The sequence below is a fragment of the Oncorhynchus masou genome, chromosome 12 (assembly GCF_036934945.1).
Source record: "Oncorhynchus masou masou isolate Uvic2021 chromosome 12, UVic_Omas_1.1, whole genome shotgun sequence".
In the NCBI taxonomy this organism is placed as follows: Eukaryota; Metazoa; Chordata; class Actinopteri; order Salmoniformes; family Salmonidae; genus Oncorhynchus; species Oncorhynchus masou.
Genome location: NC_088223.1, coordinates 67016981 through 67039080, shown reverse-complemented (window position 1 = coordinate 67039080; position 22100 = coordinate 67016981). Strand labels below are relative to the sequence as shown.

Genomic DNA, 22100 nt, shown 5'->3' with positions numbered 1-22100 from the left:
TGAACGTTACCCAGTAAAACACTACTTGTGTAAAGGTCTAAAAGTATTTGGTTTTAAATATACCTAAGTATCAGAAGTAAATGTAATTGCAAAAATATAATAAATAATTTAAAATTCCTAGTATTAAGCAAACCAGACGCACAATTTTCTATTTTTTTTCTCCCAATTTACGGATAGCCAGGGACACTCTCAAACACTCAGACATAATTTACAAATGAAGCATTTGTGTTTCGTGAATCCTCCAGATCAGAGGCGGGGGGTGACCAGGGATGTTCTCTTGACAAGCGCATGAATTGGACCATTTTCCTGTCCTGTTTGAGCATTCAAAATGTAATTAGTTATTTTGGGTGTCAGGGAAAATGTATAGAGTAAAAAGTACATCATTTTGTTTAGGAATGTAGTGAAGTACAACTAAAAGAAGTCAATATGAATTGTAAAGTACAGATACCTCCCAAAACGATTTAAGTAGAACTTGAAAGTATTTTTACTTAAATACTTTACGCCACTGGGAACCGTAGCACGCAAGTAGGAACTGACGTTCATTCACGAGGACGAATGATGTGGCAAAAATCAAAGGGCGAATCGCAAAGAAATAGTACCAATGCATCCTTAATCGCCCAAATTGTATGCGCCCTTTGCACTACATTTTAGTAATTTTTCTTGGATTGTATAAAAGTGAATAGTTTTCAATTGTGAATATTATACATAAAATGCTAATCGTGATTGTAAATGACACTTTTTGAAACATAAATATGTGTATTCGTCCGCCCCACTGAAGTACACTGCCATTTCCGGATTGTTTCTCTCCCGAGCAGCCTCCACCACCGCCATTGAAGGTCCAGTGTGTTCAGTGCAGCGGTATCAGACCGTCATCACTGGGGAAGCAAGTAAACAGCAAAAGGACAATTACAATCACCAGTATATTGACAACAAGTCTAACCAATTGGACTTTAAACTAGCCTTTTCCTGGCTGTCCGGCTAGGATCTGAGAAGCAGCCGTAGTGTGTTAGCATTAGGAGAATCGGGAGGAGAGCAAAGGAACCGCCATGGCTCAGATCCTGCCTATTCGCTTTCAGGAGCACCTGCAGGTAACGTTATGTTGAATGAATGGTGATATTTCTGAAAAATGATAATGTATTACTTTCCTCATTCATTGTTCATTAAGATACTAACATAGCCGACGAGTAACAAGCATCGCTTATCTCTGAATGAAAATGACCTCAACATAATGTTGGCTGAGTTAGCTAATCATGACATCGTCGCCCAGCTCGGTGGGACGCTGACGATGGATGACATTAGTTAACTAGATACAGTAACTATATAGATATAGTTTCTAACTAGCGAGCAAGTTGTCTTACCCATTGGTATGGACGGCGAAGTCGTTTAGTAGGCCAATAACCTATTGTTATAGTTGGCTAACTTTAGCTACAATATAGATAGTTTGCCAACTAACCAGTATGAGACCAGCTAACGTTAGCTTAGCCTAAATCTACTAGCCAGCTGCTCACGAATGTGTTGTAGCTAGCTAGGTAAATGAAGGAAATACATTAATACCAATTCAGTAATAAACCATCTGTCGTTAATTATAGCTATCTAAATGTGATGACCATTCAACCCGGATCAAATATTAGTAAGCTAAAGTTAGCCAGCCACCTATAGTAGCTAGTTTAGCTAACATTCTTCCTGTCACAGATTAGAACTATCATGATCATGGCGAGTTGAGTAACATTTCCATTTACACCTGTACTTGCCTTAGTTTTGAATAAGCAGGTCGACCTCACACCGCCGGCTGAGCTAACTAGTTAACACCAAGCCTGAGTCATTTCCCTCAATGTCAGTACTGAAGAATAGGCAACGTTTCATTCTTCCTTCCCTAACAGTATCATGAATATCCTTTCATTCATGCAGGTTAAGTGGGCTGCCTGCCTCATGATTCTTAATTGACTTTCCTAGTTAAATAAAGCATGTCATCAGCAGGTGTATAACACATCTTCACACATAATTAGATACGGCTTTTTCATGTACTTTTGTATGAATGATTTTTTAAATGATTTTCCATCACAGATAAGTTTGATTACTGTTCTGTTAATGAAATAAGTTTAAACTCTTGGGCAGTTTGGCTGTAGTTTATTTTCAGTGGACAATTTATTTATTTTTTAACCTTTATTTAACTAGGAAAGTCAATTAAGAACATTCTTATTTACAATGAAGGCCAAACCCGGACGACGCTGGAGCAATTGTGTGCTCCTCTATGGGACTCTCAATCACGGCCGGTTGTGATACAGCCTGGATTTGAACCAGGGTCTCTGTAGTGATGTCTCAAGCACTGAGATGCAGTACCTTAGACTGCTGCACCTCTCGAGAGCCCAAAACATTTACTTCAAGCACTAAAAAGCTACAAAAATTACATCTGACCAATGAAAAAACCTTCCTCTATTACGCAAAATATATGAGACTGGGAGTGTTTGTGGTTTTGAAAGACCACACCTTAGCCTGACATTGGCTACATCACGTCATGGTGACTATTAAACTCACAGTAGGTCAAGTTGAGGAAGTGGAAAACATTTATGCTCCTTGGAGTGCATGTATTGTGTCAAGACTGCTGGCTTGAAAGATCTCTAAGTGAGCTAGCTAATGAATAAATCAGTCTCTGGTCTTTTTGTGGAGCCTCAGATTCAGAACAAGACATGCGATCTGCCTACATCTTGGTTTCTGAAAAATAATTGGTTTTACATTGTGTTGCTCGACACAATGCAAAGTTGTTTTGTTTTAAAGCATGACTCATAAACAAAACCGTTAGGAGAGGTGGAAATATGTAGTATTTATTTCAGTCAGAATAATAGCTTTACTACAATACTTAGACAAAGCGCTGCATGTGACTGAGACTCACTTTTGCTGTTAAATTGTGCAGTTTTGCCTCTACATCTGGAGTAGTGCTGTTTTTGCTATTACATTGATTCTAGTTTCTCTTCTCTTTTCTCATGGATATTGTATAGTGTCTGAGGGGAATCGCAACTGTAATTTCTCAGTATTTCAATCTGTAGTGTAAAATGATAGGATATTCTCCAGAGGATTATGGCTAACCACAGATGTTAGAGAGGTGAAGGGATGTCACTGTGAGCCAATGTTGTTGGACTATCCTCTTTTTTGTTTTTCTACAGACGGGAATGGTGATAACACAAATGAGCCCTGCAGGCATAGTCCCCAAACACTAGACCTAGTATCCACTCCAGCCTTTACTGCTGCACGGTGCATTCACAGCAATAGCCCTTAGTGCCAGGATGATGCCAGTATCGCTAGATTTTTTTCCCATGGCTAAAATGAAAACACAAAGCAGACCAAACTCTTTGGTCCTTTAAAAACCTGCTGTATGTAAAATATGATACAATCAATTGTGACTCTGGATGACAACATGTTTGTTTCCAACTTTGGGGCTGTTTTCCTAAAGAAGTTAAATCCGTTTTGTTTTTCTTTGCCACGATACTAACACTTATCAAGATATTGGTAGCGTCCCGGCCCTAATAGCACTCCATATCACTAATGTACCTGTACTGAAGATAAAGTTGACTAATCAAATTTATCTAAATATAGCTTTAGTTATTCATACATCACGTCTGAGGTTGACAAGCCCTTGTAAAGGCCTTTAGTTTGTGGAATTATAATGTACAGTTTATGGTGAGTGTTATGCCCTTGAAGGGTCTCTAATTGCAGGAGTGGGTGTTTCAGAAGATAGAGGAAGGTGGGACTGTTTAGATAATGTACTGGCTATTCTGTGAATTGAGATTGAGCTAAGCTGGCACTGTAGTTTGTAGCTGTAGGGTGTGCGGCAGGGGTGTTGTGCACCACATTCACCATCTTTCTCCTGCATCTTGAGTGAGACTTAATACTAGTACTCCGTCTATGAATTATAGATTTTGCCTGAAATTACCAACACTGTGTGTAGAATTCACATTGACCTCTGGTGCATGCGCCCGTTTTTTAAGGCTGTGTCAAGTTATTCTAGACATGAAAGCATTTTCATCGCAAAGCTAGAGAAGGATATTGTACTCTCACTATGCATTGCATTTATTTACTAGTTTCTGTTGCCTAACAGTGCCCACAGCGCACAAATTTAGTGTAATAAGTATCCTCTGATTTCTGTGTCATTGGCACGTCCGTCATTGTATGTGACCGATATATATACCCTGGGGAGTCCAGCTGCCATCACTAATGCTTTACTTGCATATGCTGTTTCATGCGTGTTTCACGGATGGTATAGAGCGAAGTATGAGCAGTGGATCATGCAGAATATTTCCCACACATTGTCCTTCAACTGGGCCATTCATGGTGTGCTGTAATTGGAAATGAAGACCCAAAGGTTAAACGTATAGGCCCTGTGGTGCAGCTCACCATGAGGTTCCCTCAGCCTCTGGGGTCAGTCTGGGTGAACATAAGTGTGCTTTAAAGCACCTTCGGTGTAGGTCACCCATTTACATGATGAAATGCAAAGCAGAGGCCTATGGGGCGACAGGTAGGCTAGTGGTTAGAGTGTTGGGCCAGTAACCGAAAGGTTTCTGGATCAAATCCTCGAGCTGACAAGGTAAAAATCTGTTATTCCCCCCTGAGCGAGGCAGTTAACTTCTTGCGTCGAGCAATCCCGTATCTTGGGGCGGCAGGGTAGCCTAGAGGTTAGCGAGTTGGACAAGTAACCAAAAGGTTGCAAGTTCAAATTCCCGAGTTGACAAGGTACAAATCTGTCGTTCTGCCCCTGAACAGGCAGTTAACCCACTGTTCTTAGGCCGTCATTGAAAATAAGAATTTGTTCTTAACTGACTTGCCTAGTTAAATAAAGGTAAAATAAATTTAAAAAATACAAATCCGGGAGCGTAATCATAGCCTCAACTATTCATGAAAATCGCAAATGAAATGAAAGAAATATATTCACTCACAAGCTTAGCATTTTGTTAACAACACTGTCATCTCAGATTTTCAAAATATGCTTTTCAACCATAGCTACACAAACTTTTGTAAGAGTATTGATAGCTTGCATAGCATTAGCCTAGTATTCAGCAGGCAACATTTTCACAAAAACAAGAAAAGCATTCAAATAAAATAATTTACCTTTGAAGAACTTTGGATGTTTTCAATGAGGAGACTCTCAGTTAGTTAGCAAATGTTCAGTTTTTCCAAAAATATTATTTGTGTAGGAGAAATCGCTCCGTTTTGTTCATCACGTTTGGCTAAGAAAAAACCCAGAAAATTCAGTCATTACAACGCCAAACTTTTTTTCCAAATTAACTCCATAATATTGACAAACATGATAAACGTTGTTTAGTATCAATCCTCAAGGTGTTTTTCACATCTATTCGATGATAAATCATTCGTGGCAGTTGCCTTTCTCCTTTGAAGCAAATGGTAAAATGCACGCAGCTGGAGATTACGCAATAATTTCGACGGAGGACACCAAGCGGGCACCTGGTAAATGTAGTCTCTTATGGTCAATCTTCCAATGATATGCCTACAAATACGTCACAATGCTGCAGACACCTTGGGGAAACGACAGAAAGTGTAGGCTCATTCCTGGCGCATTCACAGCCATATAAGGAGACATTGGTACACAGCGCCTTAAAAATCTAGGCCATTTCCTGTTTGAAATTTCATCTTGGTTTTGCCTGTAGCATCAGTTCTGTGGCACTCACAGACAATATCTTTGCAGTTTTGGAAACGTCAGTGTTTTCTTTCCAAAGCTGTCAATTATATGCATAGTCAAGCATCTTTTCGTGACAAAATATCTTGTTTAAAACGGGAACGTTTTTTTATCCAAAAATTAAGAGCGCCCCCTATATCGAAGATGTTAACCCACTGTTCTCCGGCCACCGAAGACGTGGATGTCGATTTAAGGCAGCCACCCGCACTTCTCTGATCCAGAGGGGTTGGGTTAAATGCGGAAGACACATTTCAGTTGAAGGTATTCAGTTGTACAACTGACTAGGTATCCCCCTTTCCTTTCTATTGAGATCATCTGTCATCCTCCCTGTTGGGTTTATGTCCACACTCCCTCTGGAGTGTCTTCATAAATCTCTGCTGGGCTGTCAGGTATCTGGGCCGGTAGGTATACAGTTCCATACACACAGGAGAGCTAACTAGCTCCCAGGAAACTACCAGGGCCTCACTTTGAGCCAATTGGTGCAGTATGGCCACATGATATGAGTCAGTCACTGACTCCTTTAAGGTCCGCCTCTCGTATCTGCTTCTGTGACATCACGGTGCTCCAGTAGGCTGGCGATGGATGTTCTCACACACATATCCAGCCCAGTACTGCTGTTCTAATACAGTACAGAGACTGAGCCAGCCAAACTCAGTCAGGTCCATTACTTTTTATTTTATATTTAACAAGGCAAGTCGGTTAAGAACAAATTCTTATTTACAAAGACGGCCTACACCAGATAAACGCTATTTGTTCAGCCAGCAGCAGCAGTCCGATCTGCTTTAAAGCACACTTATGTTCACCCAGACTGACCCCAGAGGCTGAGGGAACCTCATGGTGAGCTGCACCACTGGGCCTATACGTTGAAGCCTCCCATCCACTTTATTTGCTCTCCCTCTGACGGTGTCCTCTGTCCTCACTCATCCGAGGCCACTTGCGTAGCTTGCATTTTTATAAATCAACCATTTATACAGCTGGCTGTATAGAACTGGACTTTTCCTCTCTCTGAGGTACAAGGGCCCTGACTGTTTTTCCAGGCATTGTTTTTTTACTTACCACACACACTTGGTTTTCCTGGGAGTTGGAGCTAGTGTCTTGAACATAATGCATGTTGGACTCCTATTCACTGAGTGAAGACATTGTTCCTGGCCCTGTGTTGACAAAGGTTTCCCTTGCTATTAGTATTCTGTAACAGAGGGTGTGAGGAGTCAAGTTTCCTCACTGTGCCAAATGTTTGTTTATATTGAGAGGAAAAACTGGATATGTCAATAAATATCTTAGTGCTTATCAATATCATATCTCGGCAATGTTTCACTTCAATAAGGCCACTCACTATCTTTATATTCCTTCCCACTTTATTCAAGAGATGGCTAGTTGTCTCTTGATAAAATGTTTTTGATTACATGGCAGATGGTCCTGGGAGCATCTGTAAGAACATCTATCTGCTTGATGTGACCCTACATGTAGTCGTCTAGTATTATCCTACTAGGGCTGCTAGCAAAGAACAGAACATGCATCTCATTCTCTCTATTTATGCAGCTTGAACTAGTTACAACAATGTAACCAGTTCAGCTGAAAATGAGATGACCTACTCAAGGTCACATACTGTACATTTCTCCTCCTACATGACTGCTCACTGCTTGAAAGTCTATTTATTTTACCACAGCAATAACTGTTGTCGAATGGCATTTAAATGGAAGACATTACATTTTACCCCACCACTAAACTCTGTTTAGTGCGTAATAGGTGTTAAGAAACTTTTTATGCCTGCATTCTTTAAAACCTCACCTTCAAAGGTTTGTGTGGGGAACTTTGAACTCTCACCTGGTAAGCAGCTGATATCTCGTGACATGCTTGTGAGGATATGGATTTGCTGAACACTTGACATTCCTCAGGGTAGGACACCTGAACATACAATAAAGCAGCAAAGCATTTTACAAAAAGGAAAAGCCACTAAACTATCTGGAAACCAACCCTCAGTCAGCAGAACTAGCTTGACCAGTGGCTGGACAACACTCTGAATTCATCTTTTTATCTCTCCTTTTCCTCCCCTCTTCCCTTATATCTGTCAGACCAGAGGACCCGTCTTCCTTACCCCTGGGTTGGTGCTGGTCACATGTCCCCCGACCCGTGGTCAATCTGTGAGACAATGGGCTCCTGCTTCCTGTTGTGGAGTAATAGAGCAGTTTGGAGCTGGACCCCTGCAAGCCTCAGCACATTCTGCCCTTCCTTGAATCTCTGCAGGACGCAGGGGCTTTTGTGCTGAGCAAGGTGCCCTTGTTCCCTTGAAGGAAGAGAGGAAAAGCAAACCTCTTGTTAAATCAGCCGATGGATGCAGGGGTCTGCGGCTTGCTCAGGTTGAGAACGCTTCACATGGGGTTCGAGGGAAGTGTCTGATTTGCATTTTAGCCTATTCATCTTAACATAAGCTTTGATTCTAGCCAGGGACAGAGAGTACAGTTGCATCTTTCCTTGGAATGTCATTCGTTCCACACAGTGCATCACTACTGAACCACTTTCTGCCAGTGAGGCTGTAGTGTATTGGGTATCCATTTGATCCAGCCACTCCAGTGCACCTGGAACCAGGAGCTGCTAATCTATTATAGAGCTGCATCTAGATTTCCTGTCTGCTTCCCAGTGTTACGTAACAGAAGTATGCAGAGCATACTCCACTGTAGTGCCATTTTAAGATCTAGTTTGGGGTTTTCATGTGATTTTGACAATGATAAGAGAGACATGGTTTTGTAAAGGTAGTGGTAATGGATGATGAGAGGTCTGATGGCTGAGGAGTGACTCACTGCGGCCTTGTGGCAGTCTGTCTGTTTCTTCCCACAGCACAGAGTCAATTGCCTGGCTGATTTCATTACTCCTTTTAGGAGGGGAGACTATCATGCTCCCTCCACCCTTCACTCTGTAAACCTCTTTTATCCCTCTTTTTTGTATCCCCAATCTCGCACTCTTTCTCGCTCTGTTCCCTCTCGCCTCTTTCTCTCATCGTGCTGCCATGGCAAAGTGAACTCGGACAAGGACACCCGCCAGATAAATAAGCGCAACACTTTGCGGCAGCCTTGGCGCTGACAATCATTCCCTTTCTTACATCTCTCTTCTGTCAAGTGTTGCTCATGCTCCCCTGCTGTCAGTGTACATGTCATAGTTAACCTCTAGCGACGAGTAATCCAGTATCCGGGAGAGTAGTCATAGCCTCAGGCGCATTACCATAACGCAACGTTTCCTATTCATGAAAATCGCAAATGAAATAAATATATTGAAACGCAAGCTTAGCCTTTTGTTAACAACACTGTCATCTCAGATTTTCAAAATATGCGTTACAGCCAACGCTAGACAAGTATTTGTGTAAGTTTAGCATGGCATAATGCTATGCTAGGCTGTGCTGGCAACATTTTCACAAAAATAAGAAAAGCAACCAAATTAAATAATTTACCTTTGAAGAACTTCAGATGCTTTCACTCAGGAGACTCCCAGTTAGATAACAAATGTTCCTTTTTTCCAAAAATAATATTTTTGTAGGTGAAAAATGTCACGTTTGTTCATCCTGCTTGGCTGAGAAATCAACCGAAAATACTTAAACTATAACGCCAAACTTTTTTCAAAATTTGCTCCATAATATCGACAGAAACACGGCAAACGTTGTTTAGGATCCATCAAGATGTTTTTAACATATGTATTCGATAATATATCCGTGGAGGCAGTTGGTTTCTCATAAACGATTGGAAAAAATGGCTACCTCAGTATTTTACGCAAGGTTTTCTCCGGGAAACACGTAAGCTGACTCCTAGCTCCTTCACAGCCATATAAGGAGTCATTGGCATGAGGCGGTTTCAAAAAATGAGGCACTTCCTGATTGGATTTTTACCTGGGTTTCGCCTGTAACATCAGTTCTGTGGCACTCACAGACAATATCTTTGCAGTTTTGGAAACGTCAGTGTTTTCTTTCCAAAGCTGTCAATTATATGCATAGGTGAGCATCTTTTCGTGACAAAATATCTTGTTTAAAACGGGAACGTTTTTCATCCAAAAAATTAAAATAGCGCCCCCTATATCCAAGAAGTTAATGCAGTGTTTCAATAGCATCTGGAATAAAAGGCCTTGAGCTGAAATGTGCCCAAACCCACCAGTCCAGCTATTGCCATGGGGTAGTTAACCCAACACCAGGTCTGTGAGGGCAGAGGACACAACCTCATGACTAAATTAGTGAGTTTCAAGCCTCCTCCATGTTGGTGTGTATGGTGTTAATTTGACTTGGTTTCTCACGCATTCCTTCTCAGTGATGTCATGCATGCCTATGTGGGGCGGCTATGTTAGTGCCTGCTTAGTGTGTGCTCATGTTAGCCAAGGAAATTCGTTGTGGACAGACAAATCATTTTGCTCAAGTTCAACATCTGTCTCTGAGCTGAATTATTTTGGTTACAGTCAGGGTAACACATTCATTGTGCAGTGGAGATGGAGGGTGCACTGTGGGCATGCCTGCTGGACTTTAAGTTCCTGTTTTATGGCTGTTTTCATGTTGAATCAAAAGCTTTTCCTCCAGCCACCAGCATAGAGGGACCTCATGGAGGATGAAGAGCATGTAAATCTGTCTAGACCATTGTGGAATGACTGTTATAGGACAGAAGGACACTCCCATTTAGGGATTTCTGTCCACATCATAGTCCTGTCATCAGTGGGATCTCTTCAATATTGGCCTTGCATATCTTGAAAAGTAGTGGTAGTATGTGTTCTGTTCTGGGCTTGGATAAGGCCAAGCTTATCTTTAGGGAGATAGTAACATTTGTAGTGTGAGTCACCCACAGTGGCCAGGCAGCTCTAAATGTAACGAGTGTGTTTCCTGAGTGATGGATTGTGTTTGGCTGTAGGGCTGCTTCTGCAGCAGAGCTCCATTGTTTACTGTTCAATTCAGTTGTGGGTCGTTACTTCTTACGCACTGCCTACAGAGTTTCCTTCCACCAACCAATAGCAGCAAGGTCAGGGCATCCCTCCAGCCAATGAGTGATGGTTATGCTGCAGTGAGGTCATCAGTGCTATACTAAATGCCGCCCTAAACTGGAGTGTACAGCTATCTGTGTAATAGAATTGCGACCATATAATTAGATGGGTAGCTAGCTCTCTCTTTTTTGGTCACTTCTGTAATAATGATACAGTAGAGATCCTGCTTATTAACTCCAATAGCCCTTTTAACTTCTCTGGGATATGTGGGACGCTAGCGTCCCACCTAACCAGCAGCCAGTGCAATTGCAGGGCGCCAAATTCAAAACCACAGAAATCTCATAATTAAAAGTCAAACATACAGCCATTTTCCAAAGAAGGTGTCACAACTGAGAAATAGTGTTATAAATATTCACTTACCTTTGATCTTCGTCGGAATGCACTCCCAGGAATCTCCGTTCCACAATAAATGTTTGTTTTGTTCGATAAAGTTCATCACTTATGTCCAAATACCTACTTTTTGCTTGTGTTTAGCCCAGTAATCCAAATGCACAGTGCGTGAGCAATTAGTTCAGACAAAGTCAAAGTTATATTACAGTTCGTAGAAACATATCAAACAATGTATAGAATCAATCCTTTAGATTATTGAAGATTTATGTTAAAAACAATGTTTCAACTGGACAATTCCTTTGTCTTTAGAAATGAGAAGGAACGCAGCTAGCTCTCACGGTTGTGCGCCTGACTGAGCTCATGGCATTCTGCCAGACCGCTGACTCAAATAGCTCTTATTCTCTCCCTCTTCACAGTAGAAGCCTCAAACACGGTTCTAAAGACTTGACATCTAGTGGAAGCCTTGAAGTGCAATATAACCCCACAGACACTCTATATTGGATAGGCAGACTTAAACTACAAATCTCAGATTTCCCACTTCCTGGTTGGATTTTTTTTCTCAGGTTTTGTTAAATGAATAATGAATGAATAACTGTAGGCTATTATATTTCTGTGTGCAGTGGTTCTTCCTTTTAAAAATTTAGCTGGTTTGTGACAGATTGTGGTAAATTGCATCATTCTGTCATTGCTCCACACTATCACAAGGGGGAGATATATCAGCATTCTATCGGTAGTATAAACGGTGCACAAGTTGACTATCTTTTCATAAATTAAATGGAGGTGTGAATGTTTCAGTCCGAGAGTCTCTTCTCTGGCACTAGAGTCCTGCATCAGGCAACAACAAGAACAGATTTTGGCGGTGTTCCTGGAATTGTTAGAGAACTTAGGTAAATGCAATGCCGAATTACACTTGACATATGGACTGACGATTTTGGAAAAATAGGCACGGTGGGCTTTTGGTTTCTCTCCCTCTAAAAACCAAAATAAATCATTGTAAATAACAAACGGTCTTTGTTTACCACAGTGTGAAAGGGTGATTGCCCCTCTATAGAAAGTTAGTTTCTGAAAAACTGAGGATTTGTCAGCATAAAGCTGAGTGACTCACTCATTTGTGGCTTTGGATCAAAAATAAATAAGTACCAACATTTTTTGATGGTCAAAACATTTATTAACGACTAAGTTAATCTGCTCATGTGTGTTCAATTATTTGTGACGTTGTTACAATGAAGAATGTAAATTAAATAAATCCTGTTCATAATGAATAATCAGATGTCTTGCAAGCTTGTCATTGTTCCTTATTTTATAAGATTTTATTTGATATTTTTAGGCCATACAAAATATACAAACAACAACTACTTCACACCTGCCCAGACCCACCTGCTCACCTGATCTGACTCTCCGCTTCAAACTGCACCTTTTTTTTCTCTCCATCGCCCACACTCACTTTCAACATTTGGATAATAAAGCATTTAAAGGCTGACATTGGTTTATTTTTAATACTTCTGACAGCCAAATGTCTAACTCCTCCTGTAACTTTTGGACTTTTTAACATTCCCACAAGGCATTGATTATTATAACATAATGAAAATGTACCAGGTACTTTAAATTACTGCAGACCTATTGGTTTAACCTTCTGAATGAATGATTTATATTGAAGAAGGACTGAAACATAAACACCCCCATTTATTTACAAAAGCATAGTCAAATAGCTTGGCTAGGTGTGACAAATTCCCCAATTTGTACCACAGTTTAGACTACTGATAAATGCTGCAGTCAGAGTTGAGTCCTTTTGTAAAGTGTAGCCTAATGGCCAAATAATGGCAAACTTACAATGTATTCGATGCTTAAATCTAAAGTTTTACATTTCCTCATTCAACCGCAAAATGGATAAAGCATATACTGTACAGTATTTGTTCATCAACATCTTTTATTCTTTTGTTAATAAAATATTGATAAACATCTGCATTTTGAAAGTCTTTTTCAGCTACTGTACATCTCAGTTCAATTTGAGTTGCGCTTCCAGCTCCACGACCATGGGTAAAACCTTGCTGAGATGGCCTCCCGAGTGGCGCAGCGGTCTAAGGCACTGCAGTGCGTGAGGTGTCGTTACAGACCCGGGCTGTGTCGTAGCCGGCTGCGACCGGGAGAGGCAACGCACAATTGACCCAGCGTCGTCTGGCCCATGTGTCTTACTCGTGAACCTCTGAGTGTTCATTAATACGGTGTCTCAGAGGTTTCTGTCCGTCACCGACGCAACCTGAAAAGCGTTAAAGACCGAGTTAATGTGTACTTGAGGTCACTTTAGAAAGTCTGGTCATGTCCTGCTCTCCCTTGTGTGAGGAATTAGGCACTTTACTATGTAGGCTACAGAAAACATTGTCCTGTTGGTTTTTGTCAGACTGCACAGTAGCCTAATAAACATATACGTTTACAAAAAAATCTAATTCAATAATACAGTATATTTGCACCACTGCAGATGCTGTGTATTTATTTTTATAATACATTTACATTTACATTTAAGTCATTTAGCAGACGCTCTTATCCAGAGCGACTTACTGTTGTCGGTTTACAGTAGTGATGGACAGTTGGCGGCATTTTGAAAATAACATTTTAAAACACTTGTTTTTCACAAGTGTAGCAGGTTGTGAACTCTGCAAACAATGTTTTCACTTTGAGAATGGCAAATCACTAATGAATACATTCATTCAATACATTGGAATACAAAAGAATCCATCCACCCATGATGGACTAGCAGGACAATACTCTTGTCAAGAAGGACATCAAGTAGGAGGTCCATTGTATTAAAAGACACTGCACAGTAGCCTAATAAACATGCGTTTACATTTTCTTTCTTCAAAATCAATCATTTCAATTCATCACATGCGCTGAATACAAGTGTAGATCTTACTGTGAAATGCTTACTTACAAGCCCTTAATCGACAGTGCAGTTCAAGAAAGAGTTAAGAAAATATTTACCAAATAAACTAAAGTGAAATAAATATGTTAAAAATAACGAGGCTATATACAGGGGGTACCGAGTAAAATGCATTTGAATTTTTCTTGGAATAGAAACACCATAAATCCCATAGTCTTAACAAAAAAAGGTCTCTTAAAGTCTCCTAGTAAAGCCAATATTATACCTTCAAATGCATTCCTGAATTAAATCGTTTTAGCCAACATGTTGCGGTTCTATTCATTGTTTAATTGTTCAAGGCTCCCTTTTTTATAATAAATGATTGACTGTATTTAAAGACATGGATGACTTGTATGCTTTGCCAATAGGAAAGTTAAACCGCTACAGCAAGCAGGACTCTTCGGCCTACAGCTCCATGTCATTTCAATAACTTAGCTTCTCAAAGATGCCCTCTGGTGGTCAAACGAGCACTAAATAGCATTAATGGCAACAATGGCTGACAGTTAAATAACTTAAGAATTCTGCGGCACTCCGCAAGCCGTTATGCAGTATGACACAACTTTTAAAGGAATAACCACTCTGTCATTGAAAAGCACCTCGGCTGCTACACATGAGTGAAAGAATGCGGTGCTGGCCGGTTGGGGTTGTGGAGGGTGTGTCTCACCATTGATAAAGATGTAGGCCCTTCCTGGAAATGTGGTTTGTGTTAGCTGATTAGCAGTGGGCCAAAGTGTTTCAAATTGTCTGGCCTAGGCTACATCGTTTGAGTAGGCTACATTAATTCAATCAACAAGTTAAAACATTTTTTTTTTAAATCAAATGTTATGCATTTTGGCCAGTAACCTGTAAAGCAGGCCACTGGTTTTGATTTGACTAGATTAGGTTTCCCTGTTTGAGCTTCTTCATGTGCACTTTTATAGAATCAAGGGCATTATCTAGGGGAATTCCAGTATGGAATGACATGTCCTCCAAGATTTGCTTTGTGAGGAGGAATAAAATACTTTCTGCTTACATTCCCAAATTCAATGGTTGGCCTTTGTGTAATACAGATTTATTTAAAGAAACTAAGGACTATGCCATCTGATATTAGTTGAAATGTCTTAGTAGATGTGGTGAGGCATGAGGGGTTGTGCCAAACAGCTGTGTACAGAATAGTTCTGTAGCAGTGTGTTTAAGCTTGGGGCAGCAATTAAAACTCTTCACCCCCTACCCTGTCCCCTGCCCCTCTCTCTGTCAGACTCTATTCCTGTCACTTGCCACCTCTTCTCCTGCAGCTGGTATGGTAGCTCAGCCCTGTGTCTGTCTTGAGGGCAGTCCCTGTTTTTTATCTTCAGTTTAAATTCAACTCCCCTCAGTGTCATGTAATGTGATCTGAAAGTAAACTCAGTTTTGGCTGCATTTCAAGTCTGAGGAGCTAGATAGATCGATAGATGGGTGGAGGATTCTCCCTCAGCCCCTAGTAGCTGTGGAGGGAGAAGGAGCTCCCAGGCCTGCATCATTAATGAGCCTCAGCCTAAACAAAAACCTGCAGGTAGTAGTCTAGCTATTACTCTTATAATCACAGACACGTTATGCCTGGCAGCCCTAGTCCAGTAAACACATGTACAGCCCCACATTACACAACTAGAATATGGTGAGAAAGTAAAACGAGGTGAGGAAAAACCTGTCCGACTTATCCTCAGAAACGCAGTGCCACCAAATGTTACCATGACCCTTCTCAGTGATAAATGGGTCCATGGGCACAGTATGCAGCACTTCCCTGCAGACAGCAGGTTGTTGCTGTGTCAGGGTTTGAGTCAGTATGAGTTTGTGGCTGGTCTATAGGTACTGTGCCAGCCAGGCCTGGCAGACAGACTGGCTGACAGAGTGGTGCTGTTAATCTAGCGTCCCGCAGGTCTTTATTGGAACACCGGTTAACCCCTTGTGTTCCTCCTCATGCAGGTTGACTATACAGTCTCTGTGTGTTGTCATTGTGAGTTCAACAACCGGTCAGAACAGGATAGGGAGTCTACTGAATTCCGGTGGTATAGTCTGTTCCCCTGCGGGAACTTTCTGGAACATCTATTTAAAGCGTCCCAGAAATGGGGTGTGTTAGCATCACCACAATGCCTTGTCATTGCATAACTTAGTGGAATTAAATTGGCGCGTGTGTATTTTATTTGTTACACACCCACAGTGTGCAGAGCCTAGTTTGAGGAGTGGAATAGACTGAGAGAGCACATTGAAGCTGGTACTGGAGTGAAACGAGAGCGCCTCGAAGCTGGTACTGGAGTGAAACAAAACAATTCTAAATGCAATCGTGTGTTAAACTGTTTTGATGGCCACGATTCAAAAGAGCTACAACACTGAACAAAAATATTAACGCAGCATGTAAAGTGTTGGTCCCATGTTTCATGAGATGAAATAAAAGATCCCAGAAATGTTCCATTCACGCAAAGCTTATTTCTCTCAAATTATGTGCCCAAATTTGTTTACATCCCTGTTAGTGAGCATTTCTCCTTGACCAAGATAATCCATCCACCTGACAGGTGTGGCATATCAAGAAGCTGATTAAAAAGCATGATCATTACACACTTTGCTATGTTTTACTTTGACCAAAGATCACCTCCCAGCCCCCCTCCCTACTCCGGGTCCTGCCCCCCAGTCCAAGAAACCATGCAGCTCTGCTCTGGTCCATCTTTCTGGAGTGCTACTCAGTGTCAAGCTCAATGACATCACCAGTCAGTCACACAGCAGCACACTCCTGAGCTGATGTTAAACCCCTGACATAACACTAGTTTAGCCATAGCCTTTCATTCATCCCATCTAATGGTGCAGATAGGCCTACTGTACAACCTGCAGTTTTGTCAACCTTATTACCTTCTTGTAACTAAGTTACAAAATGTAGAAGTTATGACCCATTGACAAATGTGTCAGTGTGTTGTATTTTTTTTAATTGAATTTGCCCTTTTCCCATGTTCTCTTCCCACCTGTCATTCTGTCTGGCACCAGTTGATGGTGAAGTCCAATAAAAATGTTGATCTTCCTATAATAGCAGTTTGAGAGAGGGGCCTACTAAGGGTTGACCTTATTGCTATTTATTTGCTTATTTTAGAGCCCCTCAGTGTTTCTGTTTCAGCTGGTTTCTTCTACTTCCCAGGTTATTGAACGATAAATAGCACCCAACTTTTCTCCTCTCTCCCTTCTCTCAGCTCCAGAACTTGGGCATTAACCCAGCCAACATCGGGTTCAGCACCCTGACGATGGAGTCTGATAAGTTCATCTGTATCCGGGAGAAGGTGGGCGAGCAGGCGCAGGTGGTGATCATCGACATGGCCGACCCCAACACTCCCATCCGCAGACCAATCTCTGCAGACAGCGCCATCATGAACCCTGCCTCCAAAGTCATTGCACTTAAAGGTACGCCAATTGGAACTGACAGCCTGAATTTCGTTTAGCCTTCATTAAACCAGGATAGAATCCCTTTGAGGTTAACCTCTGCAGGGAGTTATTTGTACGTACAAGAGTTATCATACGTAGGCTTACATTCCATCCGCTTAAGGTTGTGTTGATGTTTTTATGGATGGAGTATAGCAGCATTTAACCCTTAATGGGCCTGCTTATCTTCATGATTCAGTTTTTACATGTTTGTAATGTAGCCAGCAGATTTCTGTCAACATCCATTCAGTGTAGTCAACATCTGAAGTCCACATACAGCTATTTATATTTAGTTTTGTAAAGTCATTTTGATTGGCCCAGCCAGACTCTTGCCAGACATTCGGTTTACTGACCTGTGACCCAACAGAAGTGTGATTTTTACGGTCTTGTTCAGCAGCCATAATTGCTTTGTCTGTTTTTGTTTTGTTTTTGTTTCTCTGTTTTGTTTGTTCTTTTTGTTTGTTTACTGCTTTCTTATGTGTACGCAGACGGTGAGTTAAAATTTCAGTACACCTGAGTTGTGCAAGTTTTAAATCCTGTTTTTAAATCTGGATATTAGGGTAAATAGAAAACACCCACACCAGTCTCTTCTTTCATATTAGACGCATAACCAAGCTGTTAGCACCATGTTATCATCCAGCTGGAGACTGATTCCCATTGTGCCAGTCCCATTGTACTCTATTTTCCAAACCCTGTCTGCATATAGATGAACATCAATTTGGCAAAATACACTGATTTTACATTTTTATTATGGAATCAGGACAAATCCATACACATGTTTTTAAATACATATTATATTTCAGCTATTGTCTAACTATTAGGCCATCTAAACAGGATTTGGCTTTCACAACCATCTAGCTTGAATGTTGGCATTACATCAATAATTTTCTTAGATGTACCAGTGATTTAGTATCTGTTTTGGGGGTGGAAATAGTCAAATTATGATTTTAGCTACATTTCTGTTTACACAAATTTATGCTGTGTGCCATTTGGATTCCCTGCCCCAGTTCCTCTGTGTTCAAGAGTAATGTTGGCCAACCCCATGGTTGCCTACAGGTTTCACTATCGTTGTCATAAGAGCTTTGTAATTTATCATTGCTCTAAGCTTCGGTTATTTAATCCTGAAACAAGACCACATAAGTTTGAGGTAAAGCAGTAAATAGACGTGAGCTAGGTTACTCAGGATGTTTAATCTTTTATTAAAACGTTTAGAATTCCTTCATAGCTAGCCAACACATGCTAGATCCAAAGTTGTAGGCAGTGAACGTGCCCTGGGCGATGTTGAATCAGTGTTCATACTCTGATGGTTGCTCTGCTCCTATACTATTGATTAGATGATACACAGTGCATTTCTGAAAGTATTCAGACCCTTTGACTTATTCCACATGTTGTTACATTACTGCCTTATTCTAAAATTGATTCAATAGTAAAATATCACATTTACAAAGTACTCAGTAGTTTATTGAAGCACCTTTGGCAGTGATTACAGCCTCCAGTGTTCTTGGGTATGACACTACAAGCTTGGCACGCATGTATTTGGGGAGTTTCTCCCATTCTTCCATGCAGATCCTTTTAAGCTCTGTCAGGTTGGATGGGGAGTGTCTCTGCACAGCTATTTCCAGAAATGTTAGATCGGGTTCAAGTCCAGGCTCTGGCTGGGCCACTCAAGGACATTGAGACTTGTCCCGAAGCCACTCCTGCGTTGTCTTGGCTGTGTGCTAAGTGTCGTTGTCCTGTTGGAAGGTGAACCGTTGCCACTGTCTGAGAACCTGCTCCAGAACGCTCAGGACTTCATCAAGGATCTCTCTGTACTTTGCTCCGTTCATCTTTCCCTCGATCCTGACTAGTCTCCCAGTACCTTCCGCTGAAAAACATCCCAACAGCATGATGCTGCCACCATCATGCTTCACCGTAGGGATGGTGACAGGTTTCCTCCAGACATGACGCTTGACATTCAGGCAGAAGAGTTAGAGAATCTAAAGTTGTTTTTCATGATCTGAGAGTCTAGGTGTCTTTTGGCAAACTCCAAGCGGGCTGTCATGCCTTTTACTGAGGAGTGGCTTTTGTCTGGCCACTCTACAATAAAGGCCTGATTGGTGGAGTGATGCAGAGATGGTTGTCCTTCTGGATGGTTCTCCCATCTCTAGAGGAGCTCTGTCAGAGTGACCATCGGGTTCTTGGTCACCTCCTTGACCAAGCCCAATCTCCCCTGATTGCTTAGTTTGGCCGGGCAGACAGTTCTAGGAAGAGTCTTGGTGGTTCTACACTTCTTCCATTTAAGGTTGGAGGCCACTGTGTTATTGGGGACCTTCAATGCTGCAAAAACATTTTGGTGCCCTTCCCCAGATCTGTGCCTTGACGCAATCCTGTCTGAGCTTTACAGACAATTCCTTTGACCTCATGGCTTGGTTTTTGCTCTGACATGCACTGTCACCTGTGGGACATTATATAGACAGGTGTGTGCCTTTCCAAATCATGTCCAATCTATTGAATTTACCACAGGTGGACTCGAATCAAGTTGTAGGAACATCTCAAGAATGATCAATGGAAACCGGATGCATCTGAGCTCAATTGAGTCCCATAGCAAAGGGGTCTGAATAATTTTGTAAATAAGATGTTTTTTACATTTGTAATGCATTTGCAAACAATTCTTAACCTTTTTTGTCGTTATGGGGGTATTGTGTGTGTAGATTGAGGAAAACATTTTAGAATAAGGCTGTAATTGAACAAAATGTGGAAGGAGTTAAAGGTTCTGAATACTTTCATAATGCACTGTACGTGTCCAGTAAGACTATCCTATCAGATGGTAGTGGCTGTAGTAAGTGTACATTTCAGGCCAGGAGTATAGAGATGTTGAATAGGGCCATCATTACTTTTGTCATTCCCAATCATCTGTGTTGTAGCTACTGTTGGACAGAACTAGTGGGAAACGCAGGGCAGTGGGCACTAGCATAGTAGCATTGCTAGCTACCTTCTCTTCTTCCTATTCCCTAATGTTTTCAGACAGGGCCTCCCCTCCCTCTCAACCACTTTGCTAAGTCTGTCATGTGATGGTTTAGTCACCCTATGGGATGGGAACATCAGAATACACACTGTGTGTGCAGATTCTCACCATGCACACTTTCAATTGCTTAATCTGTTCCAATCAAAATTCACCTTGTTGAATTTTAAAATTTGGCTGCTGACGCTATTATTGGTCCACTGCAAACTGGTCTGATGCTGTGATTATGAATCAGCGGCTGTCACTAACACAGCAAAAATAATTCTGCAGCTTTTAGATGTTAATTGCTTTTTGTGATTTACAATTAGCTTTCGATATGGTAAATGAACAGGAAATACATGAATGCTTCTTAAGGCTTTAGCTTACCTAGTTAATGTTTATTCACCCAAAACTAACTAACAAAACACAGGTGAGTAACCTTTTCTAACCTATCATTGATATATTAACACTATTAAATAACGTGTAGCAACGCGCAGTCTTAATCACTATTGAGAACCCCTCTTCTCCATTAGTTTAAGTGGTTTTATTTGCCAGTCCCCAAACATTCTGCAACATACTGTATCTTTCCTCTCCCTTTAATACTGTCCATAAGTATTAATTAGTCCTCTCCTCTTCTTATATTTGACCTTGATGCAGATATGTAAGATTTTCTGTAAACATTTTGCTTTTCTTTTCTTAAACTCTGACTGGTGTTTTAGTAAGTCATGGTGACCTTGCCTGATGCTCTCTGAGCCATGACTACCAACATTTCGAGCTTGACTCTCGTTACTCAAGTGGAATTTGGTATTTACTTTACCTTTCCCTCAGTCCGGTGTGTGTGTGGCTCTATAACTCTGACCTGTGTTTGTGTGTTGATTTAGCTCTCAGATTAGCCACAACGGTTTGTTCTCCCATGCGATGCCCCTCTCTCTCCTCCCTCTGCCCCTCTCAGCCGCCAAAACCCTTCAGATCTTTAACATTGAGATGAAGAGCAAGATGAAGGCCCACACCATGACTGATGACGTCACCTTCTGGAAGTGGATCTCCCTGAACACAGTGGCACTTGTGACTGACAATGCCGTCTACCATTGGAGCATGGAGGGGGACTCCCAGCCAATCAAAGTCTTTGACCGGCACTCCAGCCTGGCGGGCTGTCAAATCATCAACTACCGCACTGACGCCAAGCAGAGATGGCTGCTGCTCATTGGCATCTCCGCACAGGTTACTGTCTTAAACACACACTCATGCATATTCATGCGAGCGCACTCACTATATTATGGTTGTAAATGTGGGGAAGAGGTCTGTCGGTGATAGAGATGCTCTGATTTTTTTTGACACCACACTCCACAAAGCAAGCTTGTTTGCAGGGACTTGTGCTTTTGCATGATGTCTACTTTGATGCTAGTTAGCATTTTTGGATCTGAGAATAGAGCCAAATATAATGATAACCATGTAAATCTCTCAGACAAGATGACTTATCAAAACGTCACTGCACAACGCCTGTCCCCTTTTTGACCTAGATATTGTGTGTATGCACTGTTACATATACTTGTCACACAGTCTACATAGGTCTGGCCTTGAGCTGTTGTCTATTAATGTCCTCTGTCATGTTTTGTGTGGACCCCAGGAAGAGTAGCTGCTGCTTTCGCAACAGCTAATGGGGATCCAAATACAAAAACAAAACCTCCTCCATGATAGTGAATATCCCTGATCACACACATGGCGTGGCCTTAGTATGCATCATCAAACTCCATCGACTGACTGCCAAG

At 41.4% G+C, this 22100-nt stretch overlaps 1 protein-coding gene across 4 annotated transcripts in view; it reads left to right on the top strand.

Moving 5' to 3' along the window:
• The first annotated feature begins 796 nt into the window (after positions 1-796).
• LOC135550692 (clathrin heavy chain 1-like) overlaps positions 797-22100 on the top strand; it is a 49170-nt gene continuing 27866 nt past the window's right edge. For all 4 annotated transcript variants that reach the window (XM_064981722.1, XM_064981720.1, XM_064981721.1 and 1 more), the window contains exons 1-3: positions 797-1088; positions 17126-17333; positions 21284-21552. In XM_064981722.1, the coding sequence (XP_064837794.1) occupies positions 1047-1088; positions 17126-17333; positions 21284-21552 (519 nt within the window). In that variant the 5' untranslated portion in view covers positions 797-1046. The remainder of the gene's footprint in view (positions 1089-17125; positions 17334-21283; positions 21553-22100) is intronic.